Source organism: Pelecanus crispus, chromosome 1 (genome assembly GCF_030463565.1).
Source record: "Pelecanus crispus isolate bPelCri1 chromosome 1, bPelCri1.pri, whole genome shotgun sequence".
In the NCBI taxonomy this organism is placed as follows: domain Eukaryota; kingdom Metazoa; phylum Chordata; class Aves; order Pelecaniformes; family Pelecanidae; genus Pelecanus; species Pelecanus crispus.
Window position 1 is genome coordinate 79,810,947 of NC_134643.1, and position 15,902 is coordinate 79,826,848.

Below are 15,902 nucleotides of genomic sequence, written 5' to 3' on the forward strand. Positions count from 1 at the left end.
ACTTTTATTTTTTGAAAGGACTGGAGAAATTATTAACCACAGTTGATGACGTCAGAGTTGATCTGATTAAAGGTTTGTTTTCTTGCTGGCAGAGGTGTGCTCCGTAGAGACTGGTTCTCTCTTCTTTTTTTTTTAAGTTTCTTTTTTGAACAGCAAACGGAGGGAACTGCTCGCATTGCTGCTGCTGCTGCTGCCGCTGCTGCTGCTCCAGCTGCGTGTGTGTGTGTGTAAACAGGATGGTGTATCTGTAGCTGCCACGCGCAAACACACATTTGACCATGAGGACTCTTCGCAGGTTGAAGTTCATGAGTTCGCCCAGCCTCAGTGATCTGGGCAAGAGAGAGCAGGCAGCCTTGGATGAGCGGGGGACCCAGCAGCGACGGGCCTGCTCCAACGCTACCTGGAACAGGTAAGGTCTCGCACGATGTGCCGACTCCCCTGCAGCCTCTCCGCGCTCCCGCGGCCGTGATTAACGTCTGGGTAGCCGCTCCGTCGGCTTGCAGGAAGGGCTGCCTTGCTCCCAGCTTGGCAAGATTACAGTACGTCGGGCTTCTGCGTTGGTGCGCTACACGTACCAGAATTCACGTTCAAGTAAAAGACGGGAGCGGCTTTTTTTCCCATTGCTGTTAACCTTTCTCTGAAGGCTGATAGCAAAAAGCCTTTCCTGCAGATGGCTCAGCCCACTCTTCCTTGTGACGGGCAAGGACTTATTTCAAAGGGTCCAGCTACAGCTATGTCTTTGTGCCTATCTAGATACTCTCACTCGAGGTTGATTTGGTTTATTTTAGTTAAAAAAATTTGCATATACATGACTATTAAAATACATTCTTTTTATCTGCATAACTGTATATATTGCTGGTTGTTGATACAAATATGACAAAGTCTACTCAATTTACTCACGTTAATACAAATATCTGTGTGTGTGTGTGTATGTGCGCACGCAAGCACACTCACTTTGGAGAAGGAAAATAAGCCCTGATTATTTTCTCTCTTGTGTTTATACATCTGAATTTTATTACTCTTTGACCAAAAAAATCCCATGCAAACATTCTGTTGAGAATGTGTCACTGAGCACAGATACTCAGAAAGCATCTTAATGACCGTTTTGGTGACACCTTAAAGATGAGTCTAAGTCTCTAAGTCATTAGGAATTATATTACGTCCTTTTTGAAAACAAAATGTCATCTCCTGGGTCACAGCTTGGAAAGCATCATTTGTAATGTTTTATAATTGTATGGCGGTACAGCTGTAGGAAGAAAAATACTAGTGAAGCATAGACACGTTTGTCAAAGGTATTTGAGTTCTGAGAAAAAAAAAAATTATAAAATATCACATCTTCTGTCCCTCTCACCGCTTGATTTGTGGTTTCATGCCTGCATTATGAATTAGTTGTTTAAGGCCAGCAGCACACCAAGCACTGAAACTGTACTGGTCACAGAAGAGACCAAGTTTCTGCTCAAATACTATGCTATTTCTGTGACCTGGAGTCGCCCCCGAGGTCTGGATAGTGGTGGTAATTAAAGGCTAGATTGGGCCACCTTGGCTCCTGCCAGTTGGGGTTTCACTTGGCCAGTAGCCCCATGGGAAGGAGCAGGGAGTAAGATACTCCTTGGTGTGAACCAAGGTGACAGAATACGGTCCCCAAAGCCTTTTCGTGATGGTGTGCCGCCGGCGTTTGTTGGCAGGGATTAGCGTTTCCAGGTCTTGCTTGCGGGGAGGGAACCGTGGAGGCGGATTGTGAATGGAGAGCAGGTCAGGCACCAGGCTTGCTGGGAGGGGGAGAGCTCCAGGCTTCGGGGATATTCAAACCAGAGGGTTTTCCTAAGTGAGCCGGAGCAAGAGTTTATTTTTAATTCGGACAGGACAGGTATAGCTCTGGCCAGAAGTGGTTGCCTATCAGTGAGCTAGACTTCTGCGTGTTTCATCTAAATTAGACAACCGTCCCATTGCCTGCTCCTGGAATAGGTGTCAGCAAGTCATCCTGTCGCTGCTTTGCATGAACCCAGGCCTAACTGTGCTTTCCTGCCACGGGTTGCCTTTTCCCTGTGCAGGGATCACCGGGCCGTCCCTGCCGTTTGGTGGCACGTGCCTCTGAAACGCCTTGGGAGCGCTGGCAAAGCTGGTGCTACCTGCGGTGGCAAGTCAAGTGGGCATCCCATGCCTGCGCTAACAGCTACCTAAAGCTACGGCAAGTAATGCAGATTACGAGGCAGTTGCGCTGCCTGGGCAAAGGGAAGGCCCTTTATTTCTTATCTAGTAGTCCAAGGCTTTCCCCTGAGTGGAAGAGAGAGTGAGGGTAATTCTTTCAGGCACAAAAAGACTTGTATTCTTTCCGGAGCTTATCTTCCGGAAAGCCAGGGCTTAAATGATGTTGGATTAGTTTTATTAAGAAGTTATCCACTGTAGCTTCTGCCTATCACCGGTGTGTGCCCATCTTGGCGTGTGTAACAGGGTCTGGTCTTGAGGGAGTCAGTGTTCAGCTCTCCTGGAGAGACCGTAACGTCGATGTGGCAAACTGGGCGTTTAAACTTTGACTCACCAGAGATCTCGGGTGGGTTTGGAAAATCTTGGGCTGTGAAAGGTTTTTTTTATATTTCCCCTGCAAAATTAAAACACCCCAACAGAGGACTAGCATACCATACTTTGGTTTATTGGAATGTTTGTTCTTCCAAACGGAAGGATTGCCTGTGCTGTTTCATTCTGTGCAATATCCAGCGAAGAGCTTGCTGATCAAGGAAGTCGAGGCGCACCAGCGGAGCTCTTCCCTCTCACCAAGCCTAGCTGTTCTATATTTAAATGTCTGCTGGTCTCTTGCCTAATGTTAGCAGCTGTGCCTGGGTGTGGCACGTGTGTATCTGCTTTTGAAAGAGGCTTTCAACCAAGTTCATCAGAACTGGTGTGGGGAGAGGTAAAGCACAACGCCGCGGCAGGCCCTGCCCCACACGAGGCTGCTGATCCCGTGCTGAAAGTCAGCCCTTTGAGGTGGAGTGAGGATGCTGCCTCGGCCCTGCCGGGGACCGCACTGAAACGCTGCCGAGCCGCAGTTTTGCTGGTGGGGTCTTCTGCAAGGTAGCAGCTCCATCACCGCAGGCTTTTTCTGAGGAGGATGTGCAGCTCCCCTTCTGCAGTCAGCTTGCGTGTGGCTACAATCTGGCTGCCCAGTGACGTCCCCTCCGCCACCTCTGCTCTGTTCAGACCGGTCTCAGCCCTCAGACTGTTTATACCAGAGGATGCCTGCTGCTTTCTGACACCGAGGGAGGGCAAACTGCAGGAGCTTAATCACAGGGTTCAGTGCGCTGGGGCACGTAGCACTCAGTGCTAGCAAGGAAAGTCTCTTCTTCCCCGATAACTTCCCTTCACCTCCAAACTAAAATGCTGTAAAACTTCTCGACACTGTTAGATCAAAGGTAAATCGGTGCCGAGCTGCTGTCTGCTACTATGCAAATCAGAGTTTATATCACGGCTTTTTCTGAGCTTGCTTTCCCATGAACCCCAAAAGATCTGTACAGCAACATACCGGCAGTGCACGTTAACTAGCAACCAACAGCAACATAGTGGAACAATACAGTTTCATTACAGCTCAGAGAATTTGCATTGGATTAAAATAGCTCAGATTTTTTCATTAGCATTGTCTTCAATTCCTTTTCTCCCCCCCTTTTCTCCTTCAGGCAAAAAATGAGGGCTGAATGCTGACTAAACCAATTGGACTGAGAAACCCAGGGTTTTTAATCTTGAGCTTGCAAGCCAGGGGGGCCCCTCTCAGGGCAAATAAAATCCATCGCGAGGTTTTCATTCTGACTGAGCTAGTACAGACTGCCTAATCAGGAGCTGATACTGTCTGAGTTGTGCTGTAGGAAAGCCTCTAGTCAAAGGCACTTAGATCCTCTTTGGTGTAAGAAAATGGGGAAAATTCATGGAAACGTGGAGGGGTAGGAGATAGCGAAGAAAAACTGAAGAAAACACACGTGATGTTAGTGAGATCAGCAGTAAATCCAAGGAGACATATGGAATCAGAAAGAGTTTTATGGTTTGGGCTAATTTTTACAGGGTTGTAATAAGCACAATAACTTGTTGTAATTTTTACAGTCATGGGAACCACATTTCATCTTCTAATTAAAAATGAATGTTTTTTCAGATCACAGGGAAGCTTTTCTAGTGGAGAAAACATTCCAAACCAGTATATTTATCTACTACTTCTACTCGGAAATTTTCTTTCTTCCAATATTTAGTGTTCATTTAGAAATATTTTGAAATGTTTCTGCCGGTCTGAGGATCACGTTCTTTTTCTGACCCTTTATTTGGAGCCCTCTTTGGAGCATTTGGCCGTGTGCATGCATGGGGGGCAGACAGAGCCAAGCTACGGGGTGGGGAGGAGGGACCAGGTGGGGAAGGGGGCTTCCCATCTGGTGAAGCCACCGCTGCACCATGGAGCATGTGCTAGCCTTGACTACAGTAATAGAAAGTGGTGGTGGTGGTGGAGAATTGCTGCTCCCCATAGCCCTCCAGACATACTTATACTTGCTTGAATGCAGGTATAATTGGAAGGCGAAATCTCCTTAGTCTTACACTCTGTAGAGATACTAACTCTTGGTAACACTTCAGGGAAGTCCCTTCACCTGTCTGTCTCAAGTTCTTCATATGTAAGAGTCGTGTTTATAGTTGGTGTAGGTAGTGAACTAATGGCTCCAAAACTCTTTGAAGACAGAGTTTTGCAGACCAGCTTATTTTCACTTGTATGATGGAGTGCGTAATTGCAGCCTGTCCCTCTTTGCAGATTGCTTTACCTTGGGTAGAAATTTCAGAAACGTAGATGGACTAGCAGCTGCAAGCTCATTTTGAAAGGGTCAGAGCCTCATGGAAAGCCTGTGGAGTTGCAGCTGGACTGAAGCTGTGCTGAAAATGGGCTCTTCCCAGTTGGATTAAGCTAATTCAGGAAAATGAGGTTTTATTCTGGAGCAAGGCTGTCTTCAAGGAGGTTTTGATGCAAGTGTATGAGGTTAATTACTGTTAATTAGCTATTCCTGTAACTGTCCAGAGGAAATGAGCCCTAAGTCACTTAGTCACTTTTGAAAATGAAAATGTTGCCTTTAACTACCCGGTACTCGCAGCGTGTGATTATTCACACAGCATTGTTTTCAGTGATGGACTTCACCTAGAGCATTTGCAAACACTAAATAAAAAACGCTGTGGTATTTTCACCCATGTTGTTTGCGTAGTGACTGCTTTAGAGAACCAAAATTACCTGCGTGCTGTGCATGGATGAAAACGTGGGCCGCTCCATCTGCTTTGCCAGGAAACACCGAGCTGGGAGGTCCATGGCGACAGTCGAAGCAAACAGGACGTCAGGATTCAGAGACTTGCGAGCCCAACTTTGCAGTTGTTCCTCAGCTCTGTGGACAAACTGATTCTGACCTGGCAGAAACCAGTGTTTTAATCACAATAGTTTTTCCTTCTTGGCTTCTTAAAAACCTCAGTGAAAGAACAGGGGTGGTACTTCGGTGCTGGGGGGAGCCAGCCTCCCACCCACCAAAGGCAGCGGTGTCTGGGTGGACAGCTGGTGACTCAAGGGAAATGTATGTTTTGGTGGTATCGAGCTACTTAGGCAGTGGCTTTCTATTATGCAAAAATCAGAATAAGAAACCCCACCCTCCCCATCTTGGCACTCACGTTGTTAGGCTGGTTGGGAGTGCCATCAGTGAGCATCCAACTTTGTACTCTGGGGATTTACGCCTTCCAGATTCCTTCATGCTAAAGACAACGGTGGGGAAGGTCTGCGCTGTGTGTGCGCTGGAGCTTTCATTCCCCGTGTTTCAGGCGGCCAAATAGCGAGTCCTGGAGCCACCACCTCCTCTGGAGGATCGGGCAAATCTAGAATGAGTAGTCCGTCCAAAGAGGTGAAGTTTCTTAGGCTGCTGGGTTGATTTTTGTTGCTGTGAGTGCCTCCTTGGTTGTAGGTAGTTTTCTTTTGACAGTCTGTGGCCGCTGTGGGATAGATAAGTACAATACATCGCTGGAGCCATCTGACATTTTGTCTTAATTCTAAAGGCACCCCCCCCCCTCCCCCCCCCCCCAAAAAAAACCCTGGTCTCTGCAGTTTTCTGATACTGATTTCCCCTCCTACAGCCAACCTGCTCTAGTCATGCTTCTGTCTTCCCTGCCCACCCACTGACCTGTGGAAAGCCTTCTCCCAGGCTTCTTTGTGCCCCGCTGCTGGTCTCTCAATATGCCTTCTTCTAGCCATAGTCTTCAGACCAAGAGTGACCCATGGCATATGTTTTATGGAGAGGTGCCGGCACGATGTGCTTAGTGCTTGGACTCAGGTTAAATAATACTCCACAGCAATTTACCCCAGTTCATACCAGTTGAGGAGCTGGCTAATGAATTGGTGGTGGTGTGCTTTCAAGAAACACCATAATCCCGTAACTCAGAGATTTGCCTTTTCTCACGGTGTGAGGGTGGCTGTAGCTTGTTTCAAAGGTGCACTGCTTCCAGGTCCCCCTTGTTCCAGCGGAAGATACTGGTGGGGAGTGTTAGAAATTGCTCATTTCCTTAAGCAGGAGAAAGTGCAGCACTGCAGGAGTAGGAGCTTCTGTGGAAAATGTATCTGTTGGTACAATACAGCAAACCAGAAGCATTTATAACCCTGGACGTACAATATGGGGTCTGGTCCTGATTGGAGACTGGAACCTTATTCAGTACTGAGCGTGGGCAATTCAGGAGCTGACCCTTTTTTGGTCTCTTTTGGGCTCTTTTTTGTCTCCTCTGCAGTGCTGTGTTCTTGTGCACATATTTGCACACACAGCAACTACAGGGAAGGTGTTCAGAGTAATGTCAGTGCACGAGTGCACCCATTATTAACTTTCATGTTGTAAAAAAGTTACAGAAGGCTGTTTAAAAGGGATTTCCAATTTAGGTTAACTCTTAAAATGTAAGTTTAATTACATACATTATTGACTTAAGCCTCAGTGGAGGCTGGTCGCAGGCACAAGTAAAGGTGATCCACCCACCTCAAACATCTTGCAGGACTTCTGTGTGTAAGTAGTAGCTGGGATTTTCTTTACACCAAAAGGTTGTACCATTCTGACTAAACCCTTTTAAACAATCACTCATTATAGAAACCATAGCATTACTTTGATTTAAGCAAGGGTTGGGTTTGTTTTTTTTCATTAGCTTAAGGTAACTAAGAAGGTTGAAGCTAGCTGTTTATTATCCTGACACTAACTTATGCCACTGATAGTGTCCTGGTTATTCCAACTCCTCTTTGTTGCCTCTTGAGCAAGCGTGGAGGGCCAGATCATGGTGACATTCCCACATCGCCTGCAGCCTGGAACTGCGTGCCTGCACCCTGCAGGCAAGCGCTGCTGCCTGCGATAGGAAGGAGAGGCAGCTGGTCAACGCAGCAGGGCTAAGACCTGCTTTCCGGACAAGGCAGTTGTCCCTCACTACAAGGAAGATCCCAGGCAGATTAAAAGATCACCGCTAGGATGTTTTATGTAGGTACAGTTCTACTACATGGGCAATAACTTAAATGCTCACAACCTGTCCCCCTAAGTTCTTGTTGAAAAAGCTTGCTCTCTCTTATTTCTTGAGGAATAATAATGGACCTGTTAAGCTGGAAAGAGAAAACCTCCCCCTCGTTTAGAAAGGAGTGCCAGAGAGAAGGGGAGAGAGAGAGTGCTGGCTTCTAGGAGAGATGTTTAGTCATTCTTCTCTGCAGAAGGCTGGCAGGGTACATTGCAAAGTTCATTTCCGAATCAGAAGAGCATGTAAAGACTGCTTGTTTTATGCACTACATTAATCGTACTTCACATATTACTCATAATATTAAAATACCCAAGTCACTTCACTGTATACCGGAGACATTTAGCTGCCAATTTTCAAATAATCGTAAATTGAGTGTGTCTGTTTGAGCCAGCCAAAATAAGCTAGATTAGATCATGAGTGTATGTCTGTGCATGTGGGTGTAGGGGGGAAAGAGGGACCAGCGTGGTGGCAGGGAGTGCTTAACGCCTTGGAAACGTCCTCAAAGGAGCAAAAGAGAGAAGAGGATAATGGTTCCTATTTTGATCTGCTTGTGCATTTCTCCACAGCGGGTCATATCCTTCACCTGCCACTTTTAATTTCCTTTTTCCACAGATGAACGCGGCTGAGCTTTTCTAGCAGTGCATGTCTTTGCTGTTCAGCGTTGTTGTGTGCCTGCACTTCGAATCTCTTGGTGAATAGTGGCAGGGTTTTTTTTTTTTTTTTTTCCCAGCCCAGTCCTCTGCTCCCAGCAAGCATTGAAAGGGCTTGTCTTACCAGGGACCTGGGGAGGTTTAACGTGGGTGCCTGAGGTCCCCCCACACACTCCGCTGCCGCCTGGCATAGCCCTTGCAATGACATCCCCTTGCAGTGGGAGCAGCCGTGTAAGGCTGGATCTGGCCCTGAGCCAACCAAGCTTGTCCACCCGTAGGAATCAGGCTTTCTCCTGCTGGAGAACTTATGAACTGATATCGCCTTTAGCTCTTCACAATACGGGGCAACCCCAAATCCTGGTACCTCCAGGATGGGCAAATCTGGTCCTGGTTTTGCTTTCCAGAGCTCTGAAGCTGGTTGCTGCCCCATTGCACCAGACTCCAGCGCAGTGTGAGCAGGGGGAGGTCAGCTGCAAAGCTCTGAAAAAGGAAGTTGCAGAGTCACTGGTAAAACCAGATCCCCAGGAGGGATCTGCATGCTGTAGCTTCTCATCCTCAGAAGATCTTTTCAGTAGATGTACTAGGGGTGTGATTTAAGTCAGCGACCCCCAAATACACCTCCTGAGCACCTCCGTGGCTGGTTGTTACTATTCCTTGCTCCTGCTGAGTACAGGCTGGGAGGTGGTATGCAGAATGAGAGCCACCCAGGGAGACAGTGCAGAGCAGGAAGACTTCTGCCCCGTGGTTTTTTTTTTAATAAGCCTTAAGATATCATCTCTCCTTTTCAGGTGCAACATCAAATAGGAAGAGACACAAGCCAAAATCTCTGTTTTCCTTTTGCAGTCAGGAGGGTTGTGAGGGAAGAAGAAAATAGCAGTGACAATAATGGCATGTTTTAATGCTATTGATAATTACAGTCATTGCTTTTGTTGTGCTATTCATAAATATATCTTAAAACACCATTTAGCGGTCAGTGTCATCATCTTTATTTAACATGTGGGGTAACTGAGGCAGGCAGAAGTGAAATAACTTGCCGTCACTGCCTGCAGTGGGACCAGTCATTTCAGTAAAAGCAGTCATATTAGAAACTGAGTAGCAGTAGTATAAGCAGTGAAGCTGATAAAAGTTACTTTCTTGTGTGCTGGTGTCGGGAAACTAAAGCATCTGTGTGCCTGTTGAATGAAGGCTTGAGCTCACCCTGCAGTATGTTCTTGGTCACTAAAGGATGCTCCTTCTAGCCTAGCTGAAACCTAAAAGACCTTAATGTTTTGGAGACTTCCACTCCATAGTTAAATGTGGTAGAAATTGCAAGGCGGTTCCAAGAGTGGAGGAGTGGGGATGAGCTGACAGACAGAGGGACCATGTGAGTCTTCTTTCCTTTTGGAGTCAAAGCTGTGAGGCTATAAAAGGTGGCACTGGGTTGGGGAAGGGGAAGGAGACTTCTACTCCCTTCTAATAATGCTGGAACAGGTTTGGTCTCACCTTTCACTGGCATTTCTTTACCTTTGTCCTCAGACATAAGCTCAGTGATTTAGGCTGATGTGTCATCATGCTAATTGTGTCAGGTGTATTTCAGGAGCATTTCAGGGCTTCATCTTGAAGCACATACTCATTTCAGTAACCCTTTGAGGTGCAGTCTTGTTAAGTTCATGGGAACAGTAAGCATACCTGCTAAGCACGTGGATTACCAGCTACCTGCAGTACCTGGCAGGTTTTTGTCATTCAGCATCCTAGAATTTATGGGGCTGGTGGCCATACGCCCCAGGGACAGGCAACGTTGGGTATGTGACTTTCTGATGAGCTAGCGAATTCTGTGGTCTCAATCCTGTCTTGGTTTGTGTCTGATGGCAGCAGAAAGCCACCACCTCTAAGCAACATCTGATTGCAGGACAGTTACACATGGCATTGAAAATGAAGAGGGAGCATTTTTGTAGGACAGATGGTTTGCCTGTGTAGCACATCGCTGACTCTCTCGCTGTCCGCTGTAGAAACTCTAGACCTGTTGTTCTTTCAGTGCAGCCTTGGTTTTCCTTTAGCTGGAGCAAGAGCGTAAATCTTTGAGAAATGAGTAAGTGGTAATAGGAAACAGTCTTTGTAACCAGTTGCCCCTTTTCTATTGTTTCATTTTTGAAAATGAATGAGAGGTTGGTTAAATTAAATTGGTTAAAATTCGTGATTGTCCAGTGTTCCTTTTTTTTTTTTTTTTTTGGAAGAACTAACCATTCTTGGGATTACATTCTAGTAAAGGGATGCTATATTTGTGGGTTAAAGTTCAGGTGTAGTGTCCAGCCTGGGTAAATGCTGGCTTGTTGCCAAAGAAATCAAGTAACCATAGCTCAGACAAACATATGCCAACAATGCTGGGAATATCATCCCTGATCTCATAGTGAGGCTGTTAATTGTCTCTGTGGTGAGCCGCAGAGACAAAAATATACTTTAAAATACTTCAAATACACTTAATATATGAATATATTCAAAGTTGTACTTAATATACTTAAAGTACCTAAAATATGTAAGCCTAAGTTTTCTAAAAGTACTGATTTAAGATGCACAACTGTTGAAGTTACCGATTTGGAACAAATGAAAAAGAACTGATTTTCAAAGATGTTATCTATTTTTTAGGCAATAATTCCCTTTAAGGCATCTGGGATGGGGTACCAGAAGTCATCTATGACTTTTAAAAAGGTCCTGCACTGTCTAGGCAGAGATGTTAGGCTTACTGTGGAAGTGATACCCTTCTAAAATGTGATCAGGTGCTAATGACTCCTAATGTCCTCTTTCAGTATCCACAATGGAGTAATAGCGGTGTTCCAGCGTAAGGGTCTCCCGGACCATGAACTTTACAACCTCAATGAAGGAGTCAGGTAAGAGACTCGACTCTGTTGCAAGGTGTTACTAGCCAGCGTGCACAGTACTGTTTGCTAGCACTTGCACTTGAAAGCTGCTACAGCAGTATTACGGTTTTTTTTTTCCTAGTGGTAGTTTCAACCATTACAGTCAATTTGGCCTCAGTGAATAGCTGTTGCTGATGTGTGTCAGCTCCTCGCTGCGTAGCAAGAGCTGTGTTCCTTCTTCTGCCAAGGAGGTATTTAGCTGTAAGGAGGATGGATTATTTCAGAGTCTTGTCTTGACATATTGGATTGAAACCAAGGACAGGAAAACCTGGACCGCTCTGATAATGCAGCCCTATACCACTGCAATGATGCTGCCCTTTCCATAGGTGTCAGGCCTAGCTCTAAGGTGCTTCCCTTGCATCCGTGGAGGACGTAAAGCCTCCAAGTAAAGCCTCCAAGCGCTCCGTGCGACACAGCAAGGAAAGATGTCGTGCCTGGTGGTCCACCTGCCTGGTGTTAAGACATCTCGCTACTCCTTCCATGCAGGCTGAATATGCTATAGATGTTACAAAGCTGTCTTGTCAGCACAATGAGCTGAGTAACACAGTTTAAGGTTCCTATTTCTTTCTCTGTGATGATACTTGCAACAGAGCAAATATAGACTAGTGAGATGTGTAATAGGAACTTTTTTCCCCTAAAAAAAAAAAAAGGTGAAAATCCTACCATTCGAGTTATTTAAGTTAGAGCTGCAAAGAAAAGTTTACGCAGAGATAAGCTGATATCTGGATTTACAGCACTTTTTACTACTTTTTCTAGCACTTTACTATTGCTTACTAAACCCTCTCTCACTGACAAGGGTAAGGTAGCAGATTTTCTTTTAGAAAGTTGTCCCAACGTTTTAAAGAAGAAATGGTGAAAAAGAAGCTGCACTAACAAAAGACAGACAGCTTATTACATTCCCTGCCTGTCTTCAGATAAGAGCCTCAGTAATTCCCTTTGCCTTACTGCTTATTCCCACTCTATCCGGGCACTGGAGTCTGCCAAAATCCACAGAATATCCAGATATTCTGGGATTATCTGTCACTGTCTGGTTCCCAGTCTGGGATAGCTGGCCCAGTCTGGTTCCTTTAATTGTAGGAGTATCTTCAGAGAAGTCCAGGCAAATGACATTTGACCTGTGATCTCTCTTTTTTCCTCTCTCTCTGTCTTTTTGAAATGGAAAGAATCTTATTCTCCGGTTATTTCTTACTTCTCTGGGGAGAAAATGACATACAAAGAATAGCTTTTCTAGGATGGTTGTCAGTTAGCACGATCCATCAATCATTTTGAGTTAGTTATTGGTATAATGGTTGATCATTATTACTGTAAGTGCAGGTAGGATTCTTCAGCTTTATCTGAATGACAAAAAGTGGTAGTTCTGGGCTGATATTTCCTGGCCCAATGCATTTGCCTCAGGATGTTCATCTGCTGGTGAGGGACAGGGGAGGAAAAATTATCCGCTGATGTGACAAACATAATCTTGTATGAACCAACAAATAGAAGATAGATAGATAGATAGATAAATGTTTTTTGGTGAATTGTGCCCAGATCTTACTTCCATTTACCTGGGTATAAACCATGATGATGCTTGCTAATATAGTTGTGTTGAATTTATTGCAACATCCCAGGCAGCCGAATGGGCTGATTTTTTTTCCATTTTATGATGGGCTTTTCTGCCACGATAGGCCCATTTCTTTTTGTTCAGGTAAGGATAATGCTGCTTTGTTGTTGTCTCGGCTGATTGCTCAGTTTTGCTCTGCTTCCTGGAGAACAACGCTTGGTGACTCATACCTGAGCTGATGGACAAAATATTGTGAAATCTAGACCGAGCTAGAAAGCTGCTGTTGTAAACGAGGCATCAGCAGTGTAACTCTCATGGAATGAGCAAGCGGTTGGTGAGATGCAGCGTGGCTTTCGAGACTGGTTCTTGTCTACTGCTGCTTTGAGGTTGTTCCCTCTTGCCTCTGACTTGGCCTGAACAGCCTCCTAATTTGTAGCCAAAAGCTGTCCATCCTCTTGGTGACAACTCTGAGTTTGTTTTTGTGAAGCTTCTCGTGTTTGTCCTGCTTGCTTCATTCATAGAAGAAAGCTAAGATGAGAAAACTGCGAGGGGGCAAAGAGGAGACAACAGCTGAAAGGTTGTGTCTCTAGAGGAGAGTACAGTAGTGGTATTTTTTAAACATGCCTGTTCACACATCCAGCCACAGCCTCTTTCCAGAAGCTACTGCACTCCTGCTGTGTGCTTCATTTTATTGCCGACCACAGTCAATAATGTTTTAGGGCCTTCTGACTATTTGCAGCCGCAGCCCTTTTGCCTCACTTAAATTCAGCTCAAAACCTAACTAAGAAATTACTGATTTGACACATACCAAAAGTATCTGGCTTACTTCTGTTGTTATTTAATGCAAAATACTTTCTTTGGGTTAATACTATTATTGAATGCAAAAATACCTCATTCATAAACATGACCTCAGGAATGGAACAAGTGTATATTGATTTACCTTACGATTGTTTTAAATGCATTTTCCCCACAAGTACATAAATAAAAAGAAACAAATAGCCATTATTTCCACTGGGCAGAAATTGAGTGCGGAAGCACTCAGATAAATGGCTAGTATCAGTAACTTTTTTCAACAGTTACAGGACAGTAAAAGAAGTTACTTTATTTTACCACTTTAATTAGAGCAGATTCTGGGATACTTTTCATAATTAAACCTTGAATATCAAAGTTGACTCACAGACCAAGTGTAAATATTTGAACAGTTACGTTATGCCCGCAATATTTGCACACCATCATTTTGACTCAGGAATGTCACGTATATTCAACTACTGTATGTCACATACGTGCAAACAAATACGTATAACTTCTTTTTCTGAACACACATCTCGAGGCTTTGAACCCTTATTATGTATGCACTGATTATTTAAGAAAACGTCAGTGGGTACAAATCTGTACAGTACCATTTACTTTTCTTCTAGGTTTGGCTCATAAAAGCTGCCACTCATTTACACCAATGCCTTTTGACACCATTCTTGCATTCCTCTGGCATTAGAAAGTGGCCTTAAATATGGAGTTATGTAGCGCTCAGAAGTCCTACTACTAATCACATCAGTATGTGACTTTAGTCTCTTTCATATTGCTTTAACTCCTGAATAACTCTGCTAAAGCTAATGAAATACGGTAAGGTGGTGAGAAGATACTCCAGTAACTGGCAGTATTGCTAGTGTACATCTTGTATATTACTTCTTCTGAGCCCTTACTAGGTGATTTAATAGGGGATTGATTCAGAAGTTAGGTAATGAATGTCTGTATGCATATACTTACTGTTTAGTATTTCTCTTGATGTATGAGTGATACTAGCAATCATACAATGTTTTTTCCTTCTTCATTTCATGCACCATATGTCATTTCAAAGTGTTTATTTACACCACTTGTAAATCAAAGAAGAAGAAGGAGGAAAGGGAAACACAGTGGAAGCAGGATGTCCTGTATTAAAGCTAATACATATTTATAGCTGCCTCTCTTCTGAGTTTCAGGATACTGATTTGATGCAAACAAAGCACATTTTAGTGGCATTTCCTCTTTTGTAGCAAGAGTTCAAATCCAGTAAAGTCACTTGTTCCCATTGGCTTCATTTAACTTTATTTAACAAATATTATACAGTGTTAGACTTTCCATTCTGAGTAATGTTGCAAGAGTTAATTTCAAAATGAACCAAAGAAGTGGCGGCAGGAAGATACAAAAAAGTCAGGAGCTATTTTAGCATATTTTATGTGAATTTATATTATCATCTTAATTTGTGAAGTCATTCAACAGGCAATGAAGACCTTATACCAATGATACACGAGCTTCATAAGAGTGCAAAATGACTGCCTTCAAAATAAGATGTGCTTGAAATGAGGTCTGCCATCTGATCAGGGATCTCTTTTAGGTTTAATCAGATTTTTTTGTGGATACCACCATGATGTCCACGTATCTAGATAAGGCAATTCTGAATTGAATTATCCAGGATTTGACAGGTGACAACCTAACTGATTTTTGTTAAAGGAATTAAGCAAGGATAAAAAAAATTGCAAGCAATGTCTTGGATCCAGTTTTGTTGTGGATCTCTTTTAAATGAACATGGGTACAGAGAACATCAAACACCAGTGTTCAGATGTGGCCTGAGGGCCCCACTATTTCACAAGAAATTAATTAAGCAGCGTGAAGTATCTGTATTATTAGGGATTCAAAGAGCAAGATGCATTAATTGCGCTGTCAGTTCTTCCATCCTGTAAAGAGAGATGCTAATGTAGCCATAGTGCTGCTTGGTGTGATGCAGTCCAATGCATATAATTAACTGCAGGCCGGTTGTTTAGTTCATTCACAGCTGAAAAAATGGAAATGTGGTGGGATTTTATTTTATCAGAGGGCTAGTTATTGGATAAGTAGAACATCATTTTGTATTTCCTGCCCTAAACGCCAGGAATTATCAGTAGAACCTAAAATATGAAAAGAGAAGGTATTTGCAAATCACCTGTTCAAGACTATGAGCAATCCAGGAATAGACTTCAAAGAGCTGCTAGCTTGAGGAGAGGGTAGAAAATTAAGCAAAACCTGTCAGCATAAAGTATCAGTATTTTTCTGAAACAGTGGCACAAAGAGATATCTGGGAATAAATTGTCTCTAGCCTGGGAGAATTCAAAACTACAACTTTCTTGTTATTTTCGCCTAAAAATGTTTTATCTGTCCATGTTCAAAGTAAGAAAAAACTTCAGTGCCATTGCTTGTAATCCAGAAAAAAATCACACCACTTGGACAGTAAATTCCCACTTTGAGTGAGCATGGCATGATTTGGCGATAGCATCCTTGTAC

The 15,902-nt window shown here is 44.0% G+C and overlaps 1 protein-coding gene across 1 annotated transcript in view; it reads left to right on the top strand.

The window, feature by feature from the left end:
* Window positions 1-278: 278 nt before the first annotated feature.
* PRR5 (proline rich 5) overlaps window positions 279-15,902 on the top strand; it is a 53,648-nt gene continuing 38,024 nt past the window's right edge. The window contains exons 1-2 of the mRNA XM_075716158.1: window positions 279-409; window positions 10,958-11,038. Of these exons, the coding sequence (XP_075572273.1) occupies window positions 279-409; window positions 10,958-11,038 (212 nt within the window). The remainder of the gene's footprint in view (window positions 410-10,957; window positions 11,039-15,902) is intronic.